We start from the raw sequence: 23,716 nt of genomic DNA, 5'->3' as shown, positions 1-23,716 counted from the left end.
AAAAAAAAAAAAAAAAGAAATTAAAACAGATGGGCACTAAAATATTATCTAATATCATCTAATGACTAGAAATTATTAAACAAAGCCTAGTTGATGAAATGAGACACCACATCTGAAACAAGGGCCAGGTATGGTGGCTCACGCCTGTAATCCCAGCACTTTGGTAGGCCAACATGGGCGAATCACTAGGTCAGGAGATCAAGACCATCCTGGCTAACATGGTGAACCCCATCTCTACTAAAAATAAAAAAAAATTAGCCAGGCGTCGTGGCATGCACCTGTAATCCCAGCACTTTGGGAGGCCAAGACAGGTGGATCACTTGAGGTCAGGAGTTCAAAACCAGCCTGGCCAACATGGTGAAACCCTGTCTCTACTAAAAATACAAAAAAATTAGCCGGGCGAGGTGGCACACACCTGTAGTCCCAGCTACTTGAGAGACTGAGTCAGGTGAATCGCTTGAACCCAGAAGGCAGAGGTTGCAGTGAGCCGAGATCGCGCCACTGCACTCCAGCCTGGGTGACAGAGCAAGACTCTGTCTAAAAACAGAACAAAACAAAACAACAACAACAAACACACATAACTAGTTAACTGGTAGTTAATAAAAAACAACTAGTTAGTAGTTAATTAGTAATAACTATTAGTATTGTAACTAATAATTAGTAATATTAACTAATCAATTGGTTTGAATTATGCCATCTGCTTCTATTATAAATGGAAGTTTCTCTATTTTTTGTTTATAATTATGATACTCAACATTTGTTTTTACATATTTAGTCATATCTATTAATATTTCCTTTTCTTATTTATATTTACTTTTTATTTAGAAAGTCCCACTTAGAAGGTAAATAAGACATATTTTCTAGATTTTTATGTTTTTATTTTTTATGTATTATACTCTTTAATGTAAATAGAATGTATTTCAGTGTACAGGTATTAGAGGGTAATCTTCATTTTTTTTTTTATTTTTGAGACAGAGCCTCACTCTGTCACCCAGGCTGGAGTGCAATGGCGTGGCCTTGGCTCACTGCAACCTCTGCCTCCCGGGTTCAAGTGATTCTCCCTCCTCAGCCTCCCAGGTAGCTGGGACTACAGGCGCCTGCCACCACACCCCGCTAATTTTTGTATTTTTAGTAGAGACGGGGTTTCACTATGTTGGCCAGGCTGGTCTCAAACTCCTGACCTCGTGATCCACCCGCCTCAGCCTCCCAAAGTGCTGGGATTACAGGTGTAAGCCACTGCACCTGGCCTTAATCTTTATTTTTTATCTATATAGCTAATTATTTTGGGCTATGTACCATCTATCTTAGTTCATTAGTGCTACTATAACAAAATATCTGAGACTGGGTAATTTGTACATAATAGATATTTATTTCTCACAGTTCTGAATGTGAGAAGTCCAAGATCAAGGCCCTGGCAGTTTCAGTGTCTGCTGAGGGCTTGTTCCATCTTCTCTCAGCAGCATCCTCATGTATCAGAAGGTGGAAGGACAAAAGTGCCTATGCTAGCTCCCTCCAACTCTTTTATAAGGCACTAATCCATTCACAAGGGCAGAGCCCTTATGACTTTTTACTCCCAAAAGGCCTCACCTCTTAATACCATCACAATGTGGATTAAGTTTCAACATGGATTTTGGAAGTCACATATGCAAATCATAGCACCATCCAACCATCTATTGAATAAGCCTTCTTTCCCCTACTGATATGTTATTTTCATAAAATATTATATTCTTATGAAAACTAAACTGTATTTCTAGCTTAGTTGTGGATTTCATTGTTCTGTATAGCTTCAGTATCACAGTGTTTTTTGTTTTTGTTTTTTTTGGGTTTTTTTTTGTTTTTTTTTTGAGAGAGTCTCACTGTGTTGCCCAGTCTGGAATGCAGACTGGAATGCAGAATGGATCTCGGCTCACTGCAACCTCCACCTCCCAGGTTCAAGTGATTCTCCTGCCTCAGCCTCCTGAGTAGCTGGGATTACAGGCGTGCACCACCACACCTGGCTAATTTTTGTATTTTTAGTAGAGACAAGGTTTCACCATGTTGCCCAGGCTGGTCTCAAACACCTGACCTCAGGTGATCTGCCCACCTCAGCCTCCCAAAATCCTGGGATTACAGGTGTGAGCCACCACGCCTGGCTATCACACTGTTTTTGTTGCTATTGCTGTATAATACACTTTAACATTTGGTTAAGAAGTCCTATGTCATCAGTGTTCTATTTCAAAATTTGCTAAGTCATTCTCACCAATTTATTCTTCCAAACCAACGTTTGAATCTTTTGTCAGGTCTCCACCCCACAAAAACAAATCTTACTGAAATAATCATTAGAGTTGTATTAAAAATATAAAATTACTTGAGAATTTATATCTTTATAGTATTCATTCTTCTTAGCCAGAAACATAAACTGTCTCTACAATGTTTACTGTCTTCTTAAATGTTTCATGCATAGTAAGGTTTTGTGACTTTCTTCACATAGGAAAATCCTAGATACTTTATATGTTTTACTTTTTGGTTTTTTTGAGACAGGGTGTCACTCTGTCACCCAGGCTGAAGTGCAGTGGCATGATCACAGTGCACCACAGCCTCAGCCTCTCAGGCTCAAGCAATCCTCCAACCTCAACCTCCTGAGTATTTGGGAGTACAGACACACACCACTATGCCCAGCTAATATTTGTATTTTTCACAGAGATGGGGTTTTGCCATGTTGCCCAGGCTGGTCTTGAACTCCTGGGCTCAAGCAATCCACCCACCTCCACCTCCCAAAGTGCTGGGATTACAGGCATGAGCCACCACACCTGGCCATTTCCATTATATTTTCTAACTGGCAATTGCTAACATATAGAAAACTCACTGGTTTTTATTAAATTATTTGGCTACCTTTGTGAATCATTTTACTATTCCTAAGAGGTTTCACTGTTAATTCCTTTGGGTTTTCCAAATAGGAAAATATTTTCTAAAAATAATACTAATCTCTTATGTTCCAGTTGTTAGAATTCTTATTTCAATATCATACATTATTGCATTAACTAAGCCTCTCAGAACAATTTAAGTCATAATGATGAATCTTGTCTTACTCCTGAATTTAATGAGGATTCTTGTGTGTCTATTAAGATTAGTGGTGGCCAGGTGTGGTGGCTCACGCCTGCAATCCTAGCACTTTGAGAGGCCAAAGCAAGCGGGATCACTTGAGGCCAGGAGTTTGAGATCAGCCTGGCCAACATGGCAAAACCCCGTCTCTACTAAAAATACAAAAAAATTAACTGGGCGTGGTGGTACGCGCCTATAACCCCAGCTACTCAGGAGGCCAAGGCACGAGAATCACTTTAACCCTGGAAGCGGAGGTTGCAGTGGGCTGAGATCATGCCACTGCACTCCAGCCTGGACGACAGAGTGAGACCCTGTCTCAAAAAAAGTTAAAAAATAAAAGACTAGTGGTGACAGCTGGTTTAAGATGGACATATCAGCTAGGCGTAGTGACTCATGCCTGTAATGCCAGCACTTTGGGAGACTGAGGCAGAAGAATCACTTGAGGCCAGGAATTTCAGAGCAACCTGGACAACATAGTGAGATGCTATCTTGAAAAAAAATTATTTAATTAAAAATCAGCCAGGTATGATGGTGCATACCTGTAATCCTAGCTACTTGGGAGCTTGAGGCAGGAGGATTGCTTGAGCCCAATAGTTTAAGGTCACAGTGAGCTTTGATTTTGCCACTGCACCCCAGCCTGGATGACAGAGTAAGACCTGGTCAAAAAAAAAAAAAAAAAAGATGGACATTATCTACCATGTTTTAAAAAAGTATTTTCCTAATGTACTAACATTCTTATATTAAGACTTGGTATTGAATATGTCAATTGTTTTCTGCTATTTAAGATAGGGAAGACTAGGAGAGTAGCAAGTTCTATTTCATGTGTATTGAATTCAAAATGCCTGGGCTGGGTGTGGCCTCATGCCTGTAATCCCAGCACTTTGGGAGGCGAGGCAAGTGGATCCCTTGAGGCCAGAAGTTCGAGATTAGCCTGGCCAACATGGTGAATCCTCTTCTCGACTAAAAATACAAAAATTAGTTAGGTGTGGTGGCGCACACCTGTCATTTCAGCTACTTGGGAGCCTGAGGCAGGAGAATCACTTGAACCTGGGAGGCGGAGGTTGCAGTGAGCCAAGATCATGCCACTGTACTCCAGCCTAGGCAACAGAACAATACTCAAAAAAAAAAAAAAAAAATTGCCTATTAAACATTCAAATGGAGATGTCAAGAATGGAAGTGAATATAAGAACCTGCAGATCGGGGAAGGGTTATAATCAAAGAATCATCAGCATCAGCCTACAGATGGTAACAAAAATTATGGGCCCAGAATAAAAGTCCCTATGGAGAGAGCATAGATAGAGAAGAGAAAGGTTCCATGATCAAGCGCTGGGGCATACCAACACCTAGAAGTCCAATAGAAGCAGAGGAGACAGTAAAGAGACCAAGAAGCAGCAAGCAGGAAGGAATGAGAAAAAGCAGAAGAGTGTCATATGGTGGTTGAGAAGAAAATGTTTCAGGAAAGGTGAAGTGATTAATTTGGAGGAATGGTGCTACAGGCTGATTCAAGGCTTATGCAAGGCCTGTGGGTGCCTGCTATGTGACAAGCTCAGTGTCTGCTACTGGGGATATCAAGAACCAGGCCCTGTCATATTCTACAAGCTTAGAGTCTAGTAAGGAGTAGGTTTGTAAATAAATAAAGCAATACATTACTGGTACTATGATGAAAGTGTGAATGAGGTGTAGCTGGAACACAAAAGAAGCTGTGGTCCTGCCTGGTCATCTTAGCTCTGAATCTGGAGTGATGACTAAGTGGATGTGGACAAGATGGAGGAGGACAAGTCAGGCAAAAGGAGCGGCATGCACAAAACTGAGCAGTAGTCAGGCAACTCTGGGTAACTTTATGGTGAGAGCAAAGGGCGGGGACCACAGCTGGAATAAAGCTAAAGAAGAATGGCAAGAGGCCAGGTCACACACAGCCTTATATGCCCTGTCAAGGATTGCACTGGGGGTTGGCAAGACAAGTAAGATCAAGAAGACAAGATGTTTCAGAATGTTGTTAAGTCCATTGCTGTTTTAAATGGTTGCTCGTGAAATCCGGTCTAGCTAGAAAAGCCAGAGAAATTCTAAGTTGGAAATTGATTGAGTCTGAAGAATAGTGAGTAACTGAGAAACCAGAGGTTAGAAGGAAGATGAAAAGCAGATTTAAGGATGATATCATTGGCATTTTAAAGAAAAATTTTTAAAAATTTTTAATAAAAAATAAATAAAGGCTGGGTGCAGTGGCTCATGCTCGTAATCCCAGCACTTTGGGAGGCTGAGGCAGGCAGATCACTTGAGTTCAGGAGTTCAAGACCAGCCTGGCCAACATGGTGAAACCCTGTCTCTACTAAAAATACAAAAATTAGCCAGTCGTGGTGGTGCATATCTGTAGTCCCAACTACTTGGGAGGCTGAGGCAAGAGAATCACTTGAATTCGGGAAGTAGAGGTTTGCAGTGAGTCAAGATCATGCCACTGCACTCCAGTCTGGGCAACAGAGCAAGACTCTGTGTCAAAATTAATAACCATAATAAAAAGAAAAGTAGACTTAGGTAAGAAATATTTTCTACTCTGCAAGGAACCCATGGTTCTGGTACCTTAAGTCCTGTTGTATTCTGAAATTCCTTGACTGCTCAAAGATTAAAAGTCTGGGTTTTGTTTGTTTGTTTTTTGCGACAAAGTCTCACTCTGTTGCTCAGGCTGGAGTGCAGTGATGCAAACACAGCTCACTGCAGTCTCGGCCTCAAGCGATCCTCCTGCCTCAGCCTCCTGGGTAGCCAGGACTACAGGCATGTGCCATCATGCCCAGCTAGTTTTTAAAATTATTATTATTGTTATTATTATTTGTAGAGATAGAAGTTTCACTATGTTGCCCAGGCTGACCTTGAACTCCTGGGCTAAAGTGATTCTCCTGCCCCAGCCTCCCAAAGTGCTGGGATTAAAGGTATGAGCCACTGCGTTCAGCAGAAAGTTAAATTTAATTAGAAATTTTAACCTACCTAATTGTATTTCAGAATGACAACTCAATATATAAAATGAGCAGCAGTTTTCTAGGAAGCCAAAAAAATGTAAGTCCAGGCTTCACCAAGATCCAACAGCCTATAGAAGAGGAGTCGGAGTTGGATTTGGAGCTGGAGTCAGAACAAGAGGCTGGGCTGGGTCTAGACCTAGACCTGGATCAGGAACTGGAGCCTGAGTCAGAGCTGGAGCCTGAAATGGAGCCCAAGGCTGAGACTGAGACCGAGACCGAGACGGAGCCCCAGCCTGAGACTGAGCCCGAGATGGAGCCTGACCCCAAATCTAGATCAAGAGCTCACACTTTCCCTCAGCGGCATTACTGGCCTACGTATCATCCGCGTACGGCTTCCACCCAGTCTCAGACTCAGCCTCGGACATGGTCAGTGGAGAGAAGACGCCATCCTATGGATTCATACTCACCGGAGGGCAACAGCAATGAAGATGTCTAGGAGATGAACTGGAAATAAGGGGTCAGATAATCCTGGCAAATCCTTCTATCCAAAAGGGGTCAATTGTCCAGAGACCTAGATTGGATTGAACTAGCAGTACTTCCTTCCTGACTGTGACTCCTACCACCTGCCGGCCTTCTTCCTTGTTCTGCACTGGGATCACACTCCCAGATCACATTACTAAATGCCAACAATTATCTCTTAATTCCCTATCCAGGCTCCCCTCATTTCACCTTCAGCATATATTCTAGTCATGAATTTCCTTCTTCACACACCCCACATCTCTGGGCTTTGTGCCAGACCATCTCTAACTTAATCCTCTCATCCCTGTTCCCCTTTCTCCAAAGAGATGAAGCTCAAATAAAATGTATAACTCTAGTAACATTTGGATCCTTCCTGCACCTTCTCCCTTCTCTGTATTCTGTATCCTGAAGGAAATGTCAAATGGGAGAGATCCCAGAAGGGAGTGGACATGGTGGAGAAGAGATGAACAAGAGAAAAAAAAATTAAGTAGCATTTGATTTTATATGCAAGGTATCTTCCCTGTACTGATAGGGGAAACGGGGAAAACAGGTAGGTTAATCCGGGTCAAAAGCAAGCCAGCCTGTGAGACTTGTAGTACAACGTCCTGCTAAACTGAGAGCACTTTTGCTGTCATTCTCAGAGGTCAAGATCTTATCCTGCCACTGGTTTCATAAGGCCAATGAGCTGTACCAACTGATGGGAATTCCCTTTATGAGTTCCCTTTGTGGAACTCTCCCTGGGGTTCAGATTCACATTCACCATTCAGATTCACCATTGCTTCTTTCTTACAAGTTTTTAAGATATAGGCAATTTGGAATCTGTACTCTTGGTGCACCAAGGAGTTAAAATCTGTGACAGCCACAACCAGCCTAGAAGTTGGAAAAGTCAATCATTACTAGTTTTGTCCAAATCCATTCAAAAAATTTCCCCCTTCCCCATTTAAAATATGTCTAGTATTAAAGTATGACCAGAAGAGAAACATAGACCCCTGGGCAAAGGTATATGAAATCCTGAATTTTATTTCCAGCTCAAAAAACATGACGACTCCTGCTTCGGTACTCCATTTATCTTGTTAAGTGAAATAAATCTTAGTTAAAATATAGATTTCTTTTATCATAAAGATAGCATATGCATTCACCCATTGTAGAAGCATTTTGTTAAGCATCTGCTACATGCGTTGCATCTTGAACTGTGAGGTAGGTAAAATAATATTATCCTAATTTATACACGCATAAAACTGAGATATAATGTGCAACATGACCTTGTAAATACAAAAAGAGGTAGGGGCCAAAGTCACAAGCTTCATTGTTTCATGTTTACTGAACACATTCATTGAAGGCCTACTCTGTGCTAAGCACTGTCCCAGGTGCTGAAGATACAGGATGGGTATAGAACAGATGACAAAAATAATTACAAGTTGTGAAAAGTAATAAATTACAAATTGTGAAGATGAAACACAAGAAACTCTTGGGGCATGTATCAAGAGGACCTGATCTAGTCTTGAGTCTCAAGGAAGTTCTTCCTAAGGCAATGACATATGACTTGAGATCTGAAGGATGAGTAGGAGTTAGGCTTAAAGTAAATTCCAATGATTGCTAGAAGGGCAGGAACAAATGGGAACCCAAGAGCGGTGGCCATGGATGAGAACATCTGGGGCACAACTAGATGGAGCCTATGATACCAAGGGCTCAACTAGAAATGTCAAACCAGGAATAAGTTGTCAGGATGGCAGGGACAGGCACAGAAATCTGCCAAAGCCAAGGAAACATTTCATATTTATAACAGGAGACTAAGAAGTGCACAGAGAGCCCATTTTCTGCAGGTTGCTGCCTTCTCACTCCAGTTCCCTTCTAGTCCCATGTGTCCATTAAAGTCTGTAAACAGAGAATCAATGGCTTCTGACACTTGTGCCATTAAGTCGTAGAGTCTAGACTTGGGTCCTTTCTGCTACAACTGCAACAAGGCTGTATTAGTCTGTTTTCACACTGTTATAAAGACACTACCTGAGACTAGGTAATTTATAAAGAAAGGAGGTGTATTAGACCATTTTCATGCTACTGATAAAGACATATCTGAGACTGGGAAGAAAAAGGTTTAATTGAACTTACAGTTCCACATGGCTTGGGAGGCCTCAGAATCATGGCAGGAGGTGAAAGGCACTTCTTACATGGTGGTGGCAAGAGAAAATAGGAAGAAGCAAAAGCGGAAATCCCTGATAAAACCATCAGATCTCGTGAGACTATTCACTATCATGAGAACAGCATGGGAAAGACCCGCCCCCACGATTCAATTACCTCCCCCTGGGTCCCTCCCACAGCACGTGGGAATTCTGGGAGATATAATTAAAGTTGAGATTTGATGGGGACACAGCCTCCAACAAACCCTTCCACCCCTGACCCCTCTAAATCTCATGTCCTCAAGTTTCAAAACAAATCATGGCTTACCAACAGTCCCCCAAAGTCTTAACTCATTGCAGCATTAACACAAAAGTCCACAGTCCAAAGTCTCATCTGAGACAAGGCAAGTCCCTTCCTGCTATGAGCCTGTAAAATCAAAAGCAAGTTAGTTACTTCCTAGATACAATGGGAGTACAGGTATTGGGTAAATACAGCCATTCCAAATGGGAGAAACTGGCCAAAACGAAGGGTGTACAGGGCCTCTGCAAGCCCAAAATCCAGCGGGGCAGTCAAATTTCAAAGCTCCAAAATTATCTCCTTTGACTCCAGGTGTCACATCCAGGTTATGCAAGAGGTGGGTTCCCATGGTCTTGGGCAACCCCACCCCTGTGGCTACGGAGGGTACAGCCTCTCTCGTGGCTGCATTCATGGGCTAGTGTTGAGTGTCTGCAGCTTTTCCAGGTGCATAGTGCAAGCTGTCAGTGGATCTATCATTCCAGGGTCTGGGGGATGGTGGCCCTCTTCTCACAGCTCCACTAGACAGTGCCCCAGAAGGGACTCTGTGTGAGGGCTCCAATCCCACATTTCCCTTCTGCACTGCCCTAGCAGAGATTTTCCATGAGGGCCCTACCCCTATAGCAATCTTTTGCCTGGGCATCCAGGCATTTCCATACATCTTCTGAAATCCAGGCAGAGGTTCCCAAACCTCAATTCTTGACTTCCGTGCACCCACAGGCTCAACACCATGTGGAAGCTGCCAAGGCTTGGGGCTTCCACCCTCTGAAGCCACAGCCCAAGCTCTATGTTGGCCCCTTTCAGCCATGACCAGGGCAGCTGGGACACAGGGCACCAAGTCTCTAGGCTGCGCGTAGCACAGGGACCTGGGCCTGACCCATGAAGCCACATTTTCTTCCTGGGCCTCCAGGCTTGTGATTGGAGGAGCTGCTGTGAAGATCTCTGACATGGCCTGGAGACATTTTCCCCATGGTCTTGGGGATTAACATTAGGCTCCTGGCTACTTATGCAAATTTCTGCTGCCAGCTTGAATTTCTCTCCAGAAAACTGGTCTTTCTTTTCTATCACACTGTCAGGCTGCAAATTTTCTGAACTTTTTATGCTCTGCTTCTTTTATAAAACTGAATGCCTTAAACAGTACCCAAGTCACCTCTTGAATGCTTTGCTGCTCAGAAATTTCTTCTGCCAGACACCCTAAATCATCTCCATCAAGTACAAAGTTCCACAAATCTCTAGGGCAGGGGCAGAATGCCACCAGTCTCTTTGTTAAAACATAACAAGAGTCACCTTTGTTCCAGTTCCCAACAAGTTCCTCATCTCCATCTGAGACCACCTCAGCCTGGACCTTATTGTTCATGTCACTATCAGCATTTGTTGGGCAGCATTCAACAAGTCTCTGGGGAGTTCCAAATTTTCCCACATTTTCTTGTCTTTTTCTGAGCCCTCCAAACTGTTCCAACCTCTGCCTGTTACCCAGTTCCAAAGTCGCTTCAACATTTTCAGGTATCTTTTCAGCAGCACCCCACTCTACTAGTACCAATTTACTGTATTAGTCTGTTTTCATGCTGGTAAAGACATATCTGAGACTGGGAAGAAAAAGAGGTTTAACTGAACTTACAGTTCCACATGACTTGGGAGACTTCAGAATCATGGGAGGAGGCAAAAGGCACTTCTTACATGGTGGTGGCAAGAGAAAATGAGGAGGATGCAAAAGCGGTAACCCCTGATAAAACCCTCAGATCTTGTAAGACTTATTCACTATCACAAGAATAGCACAGGAAAGACCGGCCCCCATGATTCAACTACCTCCCCCTGGGTCCCTCCCACAACACGTGGGAATTCTGGGATATACAATTAAAGTTGAGATTTGGTGGGAACACAGCCAAACCATATCAGGAGGTTTAATTGACTCACAGTTCCACATGGCTGGGGAGGCCTCAGGAAACTTACAATCATGGTGGAAGGCAAAGGGGAAGCAGGCACCTTCTTCACAAGGTGGCAGGAGAGAGCAAAAGGGGAGCTGCCAAACACTTTTAAAACCATCAGCTCTCATGAAAACTCACTATCACGAGAACCGCATGGGGGAAACTGCCTCCACGATCCAATCACCTCCCACCAGGTCCCTCCCATGTGGCGATTGCAATTTGGATTACAGTTCAAGATGAGATTTGGATGGGGACACAGAGCCAAACCATATTAATGGTTAAATATTGGCTTTGATGCATGACCTCAGAAAGACCAACCAGATGCTTGGACTATACTCTGTCTTTTAAAAATACTCTGGTATAAACCCATAGCATCGAGCCCCTCCCAAAGTAATCAAATAAGGAAAATTGATTAACCCATTATAAATAGTACAGCACTAAAGAAAGGGTAAAGTGATTAACAATTCAAAGGCTAAGTCTTCCAACACGGAGATCACCTGAAATTCTAAGCCATCTCAAACTTTACCAAATGGTATAGTTTGGATTAGTTAGCTCACTTCTCGCAGCACGGTCATCATGGTTTTCTCTCTCTAATAAGAAACTGGAGAAAAATTCTAAAGGCTGCAAAATGGGTAAAGAATAAGTTGGAAAGTATAAATGTCTTGGAAGCACAAATACTTCCATTACTTTCCCTCAAAACAGCTTGTGTTCTACAGTAAATGGCAGTTGAGGTATGATTTTCATATGTGAATATCTAAGTGGATTCCATAGTACTGCGAAAAAGTAGGTTTGAAAGAGACTGTCAAAAAATGAAGTGACCCCGGGTAGCTGTCTCTGTATGTGTTAAATGTCACAAAGTCCAAGGACTCAACTACATTGCATCCAGATGTGACTCATTAGCAGAGGTAGAGAAAGTAACGGCATAATCCAAGGTTATTAATGATCTCAGGGCCATAGAATCTCAGTGCTTGGAAGGACCACGAGGGCTGACTAGTCAAATTACCCATCTAATCTCTTACAATTTAATTAAACATTTATTGGAATGCTCAGCATATCCTAGATACTATAGGTTTTAGTAATCTATTGCTGCATAATAAACCACCCCAAAATTTAGTAGCTTAAAACAATAATCCTGCCTTTGCTAATAATTCTGCAATTTAGGTTGGGTTTAGCTGGGCCCATTTTTTAAATAATTTTTTAGTTTTGCAGCTGGGCCTGTTCTTTTATTTTTGTAAAGACAGGGTCTTGCTATGTTGCCCAGGCCAGTCTCAAACTCCTGGCCTCAAGTGATCTTCCCACGTCAGCCTCCCAAACTGCTGGGATTACAGGCATGAGCTACCACACTCTGCCCCCAGATATTTTTTATACCTGCTTGGTTGAGTCTGCAGATGTAGAACTCATGAATATGGAGGACTGACTCCACATAGTACCACCTATAAAGTAATTACGCCAAAAAAATGAACCTGAATATTATCAATCCTCTAGATCTGGTAGATTGAAGTAAATACAAGGAGCAGAGGAACATGTTAAATAACACTAGGAGAATCCAATTAGTAGAATCCAAAAAATTCAACAGAACAAATGAACCAGTTTCTTTAACAACTAAGATGAAAAACAGCTGGGCATGAAGGTATGTGCCTATAGTCCCACCAACTTGGGAGGCTGACACAGGAGGATCGCTTGAGCCCAGGAGTTAGAGACCAGCCTGGGCAACATAGAAAGACCATATATTAAAAAAAAAAAAAAAAAAAAAAAAAAAGAAAGAAAAACAAACATAACAACAACAAAAACAAAGAGGGAGGAGGAACCTATAAACCAGGAGACTTAATAGTTACATCAACTATGTGCAATGCATGGACCTTGTTTGAATCCTATGTGAACTAATTAACTGGAAAAGAACATAAGAAAACTTCTACTTTTGAGTAAAATGTAGTAGGAAGTGACAGTTTATCACTTTATATCAAGAGGAAAAACATGGGCTGGGCATCGTGACTCATGCATGTAATCCCAACACTTTGGTAGGTTTAGGCAGGAGGATCACTTGAGCTCAGGAACTCGAGACCAGCCTGGGCAACATGGTGAGACCCTGTCTCTTTAAAAAAAAAAAAAAAAAAGTGAAAAAAAGAATGAATTATAACAATCATATTTTGAAAGATATTGGAGAACTGTAGAAGCAAAGAAGATTAAAAGAACTAAAAGTTAAGAGAGAAAAGATTCCTTCCCAGGGAAGTTGAGATTATTGGCCATTTTCTTTCTTAGGGGTTTGTATTAGTCTGCTCTTACGCTGCTGATAAAGACATACCTGAGACTGGGCAATTTACAAAGGAAAGAGGTTTAATGGAGAACTCACAGTTCCACATGGCTAGAGAAGCCTCAAGATTATGACAGAAGGCAAAGAGGAGCAAGCCACATCTTACATGGATGGCAGCAGGTAAAGAGAGAGCTTGTGCAGGGCAACTCCCGTTTTCTGAAACCATCAGATCTCATGAGACCCATTCACTGTCACAAGAAAAGTACGGGAAAGACCCATCCCCCTAATTCAATCATCTTCCACCAGGTCCCTCCCACAACACGTGGGAATTATGGGAGCTACAAGATAAGATTTGGGTGGGGACACAGAGCCAAACCATATCAGGGTTATTTGCTGAGTTTGGGTAAGTGCTAAAGATCAGGCTTTCCTTCAGCACAGTGAAGCTTCTGATAGCCACATGGCTGTCACTGACTGCTGTTCTACTCAAGACATCTGCTGAGTGCCAGGGCCACTCAGGAGACTAGAGATTGGCCTGCAAAGGCAAAATGAAGTTTCCTACAGTCCGAAAATGCTTAGGAGACAAAGTACCACTATGGAAAGAGGCCATAAGCACACACAGAGTCTTCCCCTTGAAACATTTAAAACCAGCAGCAGGTTGAGTCTAACTAATGCCAGAGCATAGCTCAATTCCTGATTGAATTGACATTATAACTGCCTCACCTTATTTGCCTTATTAGGCAAATAGAAAAAAAGTGTATATCCTATCTTGGGGGCAGTAACATTGACTTCAGTTTATGGTTTTGTTTTGTTTTGTTTTTTTGTTTGAGACGGAGTCTTGCTCTGTCGCCCAGGCTGGAGCGCAGTGGCGCTATATTGGCTCACTGCAAGCTCTGCCTCCCAGGTTCACGCCATTCTCCCACCTAAGTCTCCCGATTAGCTGGGACTACAGGCACCCGCCACCATGCCTGGCTAATTTTTTGTATTTTTTAGTAGAGATGGGGTTTCACCGTGTTAGCCAGGATGGTCTCGATCTCCTGACCTTGTGATCTGCCCGCCTCAGCCTCCCAGAGTGCTGGGATTACAGGCGTGAGCCACCACGCCCGGCCCAGTTTTGTTTTTAAACAACATCCAGCATATAGTTAGAAACAATCACAAGACACATGAAGAGGCAGGAAAAGTATGATAATTAAGAAAAATTATATAATAGAAGCAGTCCCACAGATGATCCAGGTGTTAGAATTAGCAGTCAAGGACTTCAAAAATAATGATCATAAGTATGTTAAAGTAGAGTAAAAGATGGGCAAAATGAAAAGATAGATAATTTCAAAAGAGAATTGTAACCTATAGAAAAAGAATCAAATAGGCATTCTAGAACTGAAATATGAAGTATTAGAAAATAAAAACTTATCAGATGAATTTAACAGACTGGACACAGCAAAAGATAGGATTAGATAACTCAGACAGGAAACAGAAAATATTCTAAATGAAGCACATAGAGAAAAAAGACGTGTAGGACAAAGTCAAATGACCTTATATATATCTTTTTTTTTTTTTGAGACAAAGTCTCAGCCTGTCACCCAGGCTGGAGTGTAGTGGCGCCATCTCAGCTCACTACAACCTCTGCCTCCCAGGTTCAAGCGATTCTCCTGCTTCAGCCTCCTAAGCAGCTGGGACTACAGGTGCGCACCATCACGCCTGGCTAATTTTTGTATTTTTAGTAGAGACAGAGTTTCACCATGTTGGCCAGGCTGGTCTCAAACCTGACCTTGTGATCCGCCCACCTCAGCCTCCCAAAATGCTGGGATTACAGGTGTGAGCCACCATACCTGGCCCCCTAATATATATTTTATAGGAGTTCCAGAAACAGAGAAGAGAATAGGGAAAGCAATATCTGAAACTATAGTGACTGGCAATTTGCCAAAACAGGAAAGATCGCTCAAAGATTCAAGAAGACTGACAAGCACGATAAATAGAAACCAAGTGTAGGCATATAATAGCCAAGTTGCTGAAAATCAAAGACAAACAGCAAATCTCACACAAAGCCAGAGAAAGAAGACCCATACTTACGGGAGAACAGCAAGAACGCTGATTGCTAAACTTTCCCATGATAGCCAAAAGACTCTTAGGACGACATCTTTTAAGTTCTGAAAGAAAAAATATATGGGCTGGGTGTGGTGGCTCATGCCTATAATCCCAGCACTTTGGAAGGCCAACGTCAGGGGATGGATCACTTGAAGCCAGGAGTTTGATATCAGCCTGGCCATCTTGGCGAAACTCCATCTCTACTAAAAATTTTTAAAAATTACTCAGGCATGGTGGTACGCACCTGTAATCCCAGCTACTAGGGAGGCTAAAGTAGGAGAATCGCTTGAATCCCAGAGGCAGAGGTTGCAGTGAGCCGAGTTCACACTACTGTACTTCAGCCTGGGTGAAGAGCGAGACTTCGTCAAGAAAAGAAAAGAAAAAAGAAAAGAGAAAAAAGAGAAAAGATGGCGACCTAAAATTGCTGAGAGATGAATGAGCTTGAGGATGAAACACATATTGCTGAGTTCTGAGGTCTCTCAGCTTCAGACTGATAGCTCCAAACAGTGGTTTGTGTGTATCATCAAAGAAAAAAAAAAGCCTTAACAAATTAATTTTGGCTTACCACTCACTCCTATCTGAATATGGCCTAAAAAGCAAACAGCTTTTTATATATCTGAATCTTTTCATTCATTCATTCATGTACCTTCCCATGCATTTATTCTCTTATTCATCCATGCATGTTCAGACCAAATATTCAAGATAGTCCTTGCCCTCAAGATCTCCATAATTTGAACAGAATAGAGGGACAGAATATATTACAATACCATGTGATACGTACAACTCAAAAATTAATTAAGAAAAACTACAGTGACCAGGCACGGTGGCTCTCATCTATAATTTCCTTGAAGAGCAAGTATTATTCCCCTACTTTTCTGTATCTCATACACTTCTCTGAAGAGCAAATATTTTTCTGCGATACAGAAAAGTAGGGGAAAAGCGAATCTCCTGTACTTTTGCTGCCTACAGATAAACTCTGTGGGGTTTTTGCTTTACTGTAAAGCATAGACTTTGTCATAATAGTGGAGGAATTCCCCTTTCCCCCTTCCCAGTGTTATAGAACTTTAGAAAAAATCCAGCAAATCATGGAGTGCCTTGGTTAAATCTAAAAGAAAAATAACCCATCCTAACATGCATTTCTTGTTCTCAAGGAAATTAAGATAAACAACTTGGGAAGTGGGGCCAGCTCCCCATACCTGGACACAGCCCTCTAGGCAGCTCCAGAACTACATGTTTGTTTCTGGCATCCTTTCCTTAAGTTTAATAAACTTGAGAAACTGCCAGGGGAGTCAACCGAAACTATGGCCATTCCCTTACCCTCTCCATTTGTTTTAGGAAGCTGCCTCTCCAGTCCCAGGGGAGGCTGTCCTTGGTCAACCTGTGACATCAGCAATTTATCTCCAGATTTCTTCACTTAAGGAATATTTGAGCGCTTGCTTTGTACTGAGCCTTATGCCTGTCTGTGGTTTTACAGGATGAGTTCCTTCTCTGGAAGAAGTCATAGGCTGAGGGGGAGAGTGCATGTAACTCAGGGACTATAATGCTGGGTGCACTGACCAAGTTGTTTCAGAGAAGAGGGCTGTGAGGATGTGGAGGAGGCAGGACAGGACTTTACCTCACCCTCTGCTGGGGGCATTGGGGAAGTCCTGTGGATAGGGGGCTTGAGGAAAGCATGTGGCTCTTCTGGTCACAGCTACCCATGGTGCCCTTAACCTGCTACATCCCCTGAAACCTGACCACTGGTTTTCATTCTGCCTGTAGTATCTGACTCTGTGAGATCTCAACGCATGTTATAAAGGATGCATAGGAGACAGAGCATCTGAGAAAATTCCTACTCTCTCACTCCACAATTATGCTGGGCTGCCCCTTCTCTTCCAAAAACCAGGTGTGTTTTTATCAGTGGCCTACAGGCAGGCCAAAACAGAATAACAACACCCATTTATCAACCCTTGGCTGTATGTTAAGCTCTGTTCAAAGCACTTCATGAAAGTCAACACATTAACCTGCACGAAAATCCTTAGGTAGGGCTGTTATTACCCCCCCACCCTTTTTTTTTTTTTTTTGAGATGGAGTCTTGCTGTGTCACCCAGGCAGGAGTGCAATGATACGATCTCGGCTCACTGCCACCTCTGTCTCCCATTCTTCTGCCTTAGCCTCCCGAGTAGCTGGGATTATAGGCGTGCTCCACCATGCCCGGCTAATTTTTGTATTTTTAGTGGAGACGGGGTTTCACTATGTTGGCCAGGCTAGTCTCGAACTCCTGACCTCAGGTGATCCACCCACCTCAACCTCCCAAAGTGCTAGGATTATAGGAGTGGGCCACAGCACCGGGCCTAAGTTTTGTATTTTTAGCAGAAATGGGGTTTCACCATGTTGGCCAGGCTGGTCTCGAACTCCTAACCTCAGGTGATCCACCTGCCTCTGCCTCCCAAGGTGCTTGGATTATAGGCGTGAGCCACTGCACCCAGCCTATTACCCCCATTTTCTAAATGACGAGATGAGGGTACATTTTCCCACTGCCCTAGATTCCACCAAAGCCCCTAAGTCTAACATTTTGTCTGCTGCTTAGCATCTGCAGCAGCAAGGGTTCAGGATGAGCCCAGTAGTATAAATTTCTGGGCTGGTTAGAGGCAAGGGTGGTGCCATCAAGGAGGAAAGAGGCAGAGTTGGAATGAAGGACAACTCACATTAATGAGTGCATGAGATGTGCAGATTCCTGACAGGCATTATCATATTTCATGGTCACTGAGTCCTCCTCTGCCTCTCCTGGAAGGAGGGCCAATTATTCTTTTAACACAGGGGAAGAATCTAAGACCAGGAGTTTGCCCCAAAATTACAGTTATTCAATGTCACTGTCAGAATTCAAACCCAGGTTGGATTCCAAAGATTAGGCCTTTTCTCTGCTCCACACTGCATCTTCGATTTGCAGAAAGGTGACCTTTTGGTGCCTTTGGACTGAGAAACCCAAATCAGTGCAGCACCAGGTACTTCTGTCTCTTTGCCTCTTTTCCTCGCCCCCTCAAAGCATACAGCCAGAAACAGGTAGTTTTTACATTCTTTCATAACATCCCACATACGTTCATCAAGCACCAAGCATCACACGGGTAGGGTATCCAACAGCTTTCTATGTCCTGGAGATACAGTAGTGAACAAAAGTCAAACATCTCAGCCTTTACGGAGCTTTCATTCCAAGGAGTGGTGGAGCAGACAAAAGTAGCAAGCAAGCAAACAAAGAAAAACGCCTCTCCCCCTCCCCAGTGAATCTCAGGTGCATTGCCAGCAGGTGTGTAAATCTCCCAGGGGTCCACTCGAAGGAATATACTGAAATACTGGTGTCTGGATTAAAAAAGTAAGTAACTTTAATGACCAAGTAACACATCTTTTTGTAAGTTAGGTAGCTTCCAATTATTTGTTTTCAACAAAATTGAATAAGGACCTCCTGGAATTGTCAGCTGATGGGTCATTAAAATGAGTTTGGACTATGATTGTTGTGTGATTTTTGGCACATTATTTGGAAAGAGTTCCAAAAGAACTGAATGCTATTGCTATAGCAAAACCCTTTTCATTTCCATCTACTTGTTTTATGTAAGTTTTCTTAATTAAAAAAAAAAAAAAAAAGGAATGATGCAGGACTCATTGAGAAAAATCACATACCATCACACTGAAATGCATTTGCAATAAAATTTCATTTATTGAAAAATGATGCTATGTGTTACTTTGATTAATCATGCAATAATAATACTTGTAGTAATACGTAAGGAACTTTTTAATGGATTATGGTCCGAGGAAATATTCTTACAAATTAAATTTCTATGTAAATGCACATTTGTGTGGTAGAGAAGTATGAAAGGATGATCGGTAAAAGACTTTCAAGCATAAAATTACCAGAGAATAAACTTCTGTGAGAACAAAATGGAATAGAAAGGCAAGTTCAAGGAGAAAAAGGAGTAATGTACAATTTCTTATAGTTCCAAGAGTGCTTTTGCTTTATATATCTCTCTATATAAATGGATGATGGTACATAACAAATTGCTATATATATTTAAATTCCATTGGATGGCATTCAAAACTGTGATATAACAGCTTTATTTTAAAATTTCAAATTCCTTTCCAATCTGTATGCCTTTTATTTAATTTTCTTGCCTATTGTTTCTGGCTAGAACCTCCAGCACAGTACTGAACAGGAGTGGTGAGAGTGAACATCCTCCTCTGGTTCCTGATCTTAGTGGGAGGGCATTCAGCCTTTCATCATTAAATATGATGTTAGCTGTGGGTGTTTCATAGATGACCTTGATCAGGTTGAGAAAGTTCCTTTCTATTCCTAGTTTGTTGCGTGTTTTGCCTAGGGCTAGTTTTTAAGATTATTTTAGTGGGTAAGGGAGCATAATGCTTGAAAGTTCAAGTTCCTTAGATGTGCTGTCCCTGCTATTTGTTACCCCAGCACCAAACACAGTGCCTGCCCAAAAAAAGAGGGGCCTTCTTTTTTTTACTTAAATATTTGTGGGCAAGCTATCTCTCACCACTCCCCACTTGCATTATATATATGTTTGTTTGTTTGTTTGTTTTGTTTGAGAGAGGGTCTCACTATCGCCCAAGCTGAAGTACAGTGGCACAATTACGGCTCACTGCAACAACCTCCTGGGCTCAAGCAATCCTCCTACCTCAGCCTCCCGAGTAGTTGGGACCACAGGTGCATGCCAGTATGCCCAGCTATTTAATTTTTTTTTTTTTTTTGTAGAGACAAGGTCTCAGTTTGTTGCACAGTCTGGTCCTGAACTCCTGACCTCAAGCAATCCTCCCGCCTCAGCCTACCAAAATGCTGGGATTACAGGCGTGAGCCACTGTGCCTTGGTCCCCTTACGTTTTATACCTGTGATACCATGCTGTTTTCTCTGACTGGAGTTTTTTTTCCTCCCTTTTGTGTGCAGCTGATACCTACTCTTGCTTGCCAACTCTGTCCAGGTGTCACTCATCCAAGAAATGCCTCTTTCCTTGCCTCTCCACAAATCCTGAGCTGAGTGGGTTTTTCTTGTGCTTCCAGGGTAGTTTCTGCATGTACCATTGTACACTGTATTTAATTACTTACCTATCTATCCATCCCCACTACACTGGGTAGGTAATATAGTGTGTGACTGAGAGTATGAATTCCAGAGTCCGACTTCCCAGATTCAAAACCTTGCTTCTTATTACCTTGTACAATCTTGGTTGTACCTCAGTTTTCTCCTGTCAGAGATTAAAATAGTACCTATCTTGTAGGGTTTCAGGGTTGTGGGACAACAGTGTCTAGTAAACAGTAATTTTTTCGTTGTTGTTTGAGACAGAGTCTCGCTGTCACCCAGGCTCGAGTGCAGTGGCACGACCTCAGCTCACTGCAACCTCCACCTCCCGGGTTCTAGCGATTCTCCTGCCTCAGCCTCCCGTATAGCTGGGATTACAGGTGGGCGCCACCATGCCTGGCTAACTTTTTAGTAGAGACAGGGTTTCACCATGTTGGTCAGGCTGGTCTCCAACTCCTGACCTCGTGATTCGCTCACCTCGGCTTCCCAACGTGTTGGGATTACAGGCATGAGCCATCGCACCTGGCCAGTAATTGTTATATAAGAGTTAGCCATTAAGTCCTACAGAGCAAGGCCTATTTTTTTCCTTCTTTGCTTCTCACAGCCTAAGGGCTGAAGTGTAAATATCTGTCATGAGGGTAAGTATGGTGGAAAGTATTTGAAAGAAGGAAACAAAAAAATGGATTTAACATTGCATAGCCAGTAGAAATCAGATCTCAAATGTGTAAGCCATGTTGTCCATTTCTATGTATTTCCTAAATTGATTTCAGTGTGACCCTGAGCCTGCCACGATGGAGACGTTAAATCACAGTCCTTATAGAGCTTATCTCTCAAGGGTCACATAAGAGTCTGGGAGGTTTACACGCTGCTCAGAAAACAGTAAAGACTTTTGATCTTGACAGAGTCTCACTCTGTCACCCAGGCTAGAGTGCAGTGGCGTGATCTCCACTCCCTGAAACCTCAGCCTCCCAGGTTCAAGCGATTATCCTGCCTTAGCCTCCCAAGTAGCTGGGATTACAGACATGAGCCACCATGCCCGGCTAATTTTTGTACTTTTAGTAGATACAGGGTTTTGCCATGTTGGCCAGGCTGGTCTCAAACTCCTGACCTCAGGTGATCTGCCTGCCTCGGCCTTCCAAAGTGCTGGGATTACAGGCATGAGCCACCATGCCTAGTCAGACTTTTGATCTTAAATTCATTATTTTTATTGTCCAAGTCTGCATGACCCCTGGAACATGCTAAGTATAGCAGAGCATCTTTGTCTGGCTTGGAAGCCTTCTAGGGGCCCCCAATCTTATCATAGTTATAATTTACCTTAAAATACTTTGGCATCATCCTTGGAATCAAGGCAAGGAAAGCGTATTCTAGGTAAGGATATTTAAGAAAGCTCTTCCAAGACTTCCAGAACCTTAGATAGGATTCAGCATGTTTCTGTTTTGGCAACTCACATAGAGGGGTTGTGCGGTAAGACTTTCTTACATTCCCCTCGTCTTAGACTCTCAGATTGCTTTTTTTTTAAATTGGCATTTTAAAGAAATAAATCTACTTCTTAAAAAAAAATACTTGGGCATATTAAACCTTTTGGGAAAGACAGGATGGCATTTGTAGGCACCAGTTACTTACATACCTAGGTGCATCTTGTGTTTTAATCAGCAATTTCCATTCCAAGAGTGGTTAGTAAATATTCTAGTCAGAAAATGACTGTAACAAAGTAATTCAGAGTCATTGACTGCCATAAATTTTTACAGTGACAGCCCTTTTCTAAAACCCATTACACAAATTAACAAGCAACTCTTTTCACCAGTGAAAACCCATTTCTGATAACACCTGTGATGTGAATCGGGTTTGGAACAGCATCACAAACATAAGGGAGACTCCATCTCTAGTTGCCTGATCCCGACTGTGAGGGTGAGAGTCCTGACTCTGGGATATTGTTGTCCCTGCCATGTGTAAATCTTTCATACATGCTGTGGACAGAGCACCTAAAAGGACAGAAAGCTGGGACCTCAAAGAACTTACAGGAGAGGTTATAGGACCTGTTTTGTGCCTGCCTGCTAATGAGTGTGCAACAAACATGTATGTGGCAGATTCTAGTCTGAAATTTTTCTTTATGTCCTGGGAATCGGCCTGTCAGGGAGGCAAACCCTCACCATGTCAAGCTTCTCTGGCAGGCATCACTCCCAACCAAAAAAAGCTACGAGTTGGACATGATCAACTAAGGTCAGTTTGCAACACATTGGTCCCACCCAGAACACTTCCAGGGAGCAAAGCAAGGGCCCTATCTGCTCAGGAATCACCAATCTCTAACCTCCTCATTCTTAGAGAATCCCCTTCCCCTCCTCACTACTGCCTTTATTCCCACCCCACCAAGCCAAGGTCTTTATTCTTTCATCTTCTCCACCTATGCCCCCGAATCTTTCACCCCAGCACAATTTCTTTGTGAAACTTTAGCTTTTATAGAATGAAGCCAGATATGGGGTCATCTCCAGGTGGCATTGGTTCTCCAGGGATCACGGTGCCCGAGAGACAAACTTACCTGCTTGGAAAATGCCAGCTGCTTTGGGTGTCTGACTGCCCAGACAGGCCGTGCTGGATCCACTCTCCTCCTTTCTCCACCCTGCTTTATGCCCGGGGAGGGTGGCTTGTATGGACTGCATCACCCAGGCTTCCTTGCCATTTAACTTCCAGCTGGGTTTTGTCAGTGGTGAGGCACTTGTTTGAGAAGATGTGGGTCTTTATTTCCCTGCCCTCTCCCTGCAGGGTTCATTAAAGGGCACAGCTGCTGCCAGGCGGGCCTCTCTTACTACAGCTCTGTTACGGGTTGAATTTTGCCCCCCACCCGACAAAAGATATGTTGGAGTCCTAATCTCCAGTACCTCAGAATGTGTCCTTACTTGGAGACAGGGTCTTTCCAGAGGTAATCAAGTTAAAATGAGGTTTTAGAATGGGGCCCAATGCAGTATGACTGGTGTCCTTATAAGAAGGGGAAATCCCAACACAATGAGAGACAGGTGCACAGGGAAGAGCATGTGGTGAGGGAGATGACAGTTATCTAGAAGGCAAGTAGAAGGGCCTGAAACACATTCTCCCTCACAGCCCTCAGAACGAACCAACCCTGCCAACACCTTGATTTCAGACTTCTAAGCCTGTGAGACAAGAAATTTCTGTTGTTTAAGCTACCCAGTTTGTGGTACTTTGTTATGGCAGCCTTGGAAAACTTTTTTTTTTTTTCAGACGGAGTTTTGCTTTTGTCGCCCAGGCTGGAGTGCAGTGGAGCAATCTCAGCTCACTGCAACCTCTGCCTCCCAGGTCCAAGCGATTCTCCTGCCTCAGCCTCCCAAGTAGCTGGGATTACAGGCGTCTGCCACCACTCCCGGTTAATTTTTTTTTGTATTTTTAGTAGAGACGGGGTTTCATCATGTTGGACAGGCTGGTCTGGAA

At 42.9% G+C, this 23,716-nt stretch overlaps 1 protein-coding gene across 3 annotated transcripts in view; it reads left to right on the top strand.

The window, feature by feature from the left end:
- The window catches only part of SLC26A8 (solute carrier family 26 (anion exchanger), member 8), a 108,839-nt gene extending 101,936 nt beyond the window's left edge, over positions 1 to 6,903 (top strand). For all 3 annotated transcript variants that reach the window (XM_011986578.1, XM_011986579.1, XM_011986580.1), the window contains one exon: positions 6,073 to 6,903. In XM_011986578.1, coding sequence (XP_011841968.1) covers positions 6,073 to 6,525 — 453 coding nt within the window. In that variant the 3' untranslated portion in view covers positions 6,526 to 6,903. The remainder of the gene's footprint in view (positions 1 to 6,072) is intronic.
- Positions 6,904 to 23,716: the final 16,813 nt, after the last annotated feature.

The sequence above is a fragment of the Mandrillus leucophaeus genome, unplaced genomic scaffold, assembly GCF_000951045.1.
Source record: "Mandrillus leucophaeus isolate KB7577 unplaced genomic scaffold, Mleu.le_1.0 Scaffold3, whole genome shotgun sequence".
Classification (NCBI taxonomy): Eukaryota; Metazoa; Chordata; class Mammalia; order Primates; family Cercopithecidae; genus Mandrillus; species Mandrillus leucophaeus.
The sequence above is the reverse complement of the archived record's forward strand: the minus strand, read 5'-3'. Positions and strand labels throughout refer to the sequence as shown.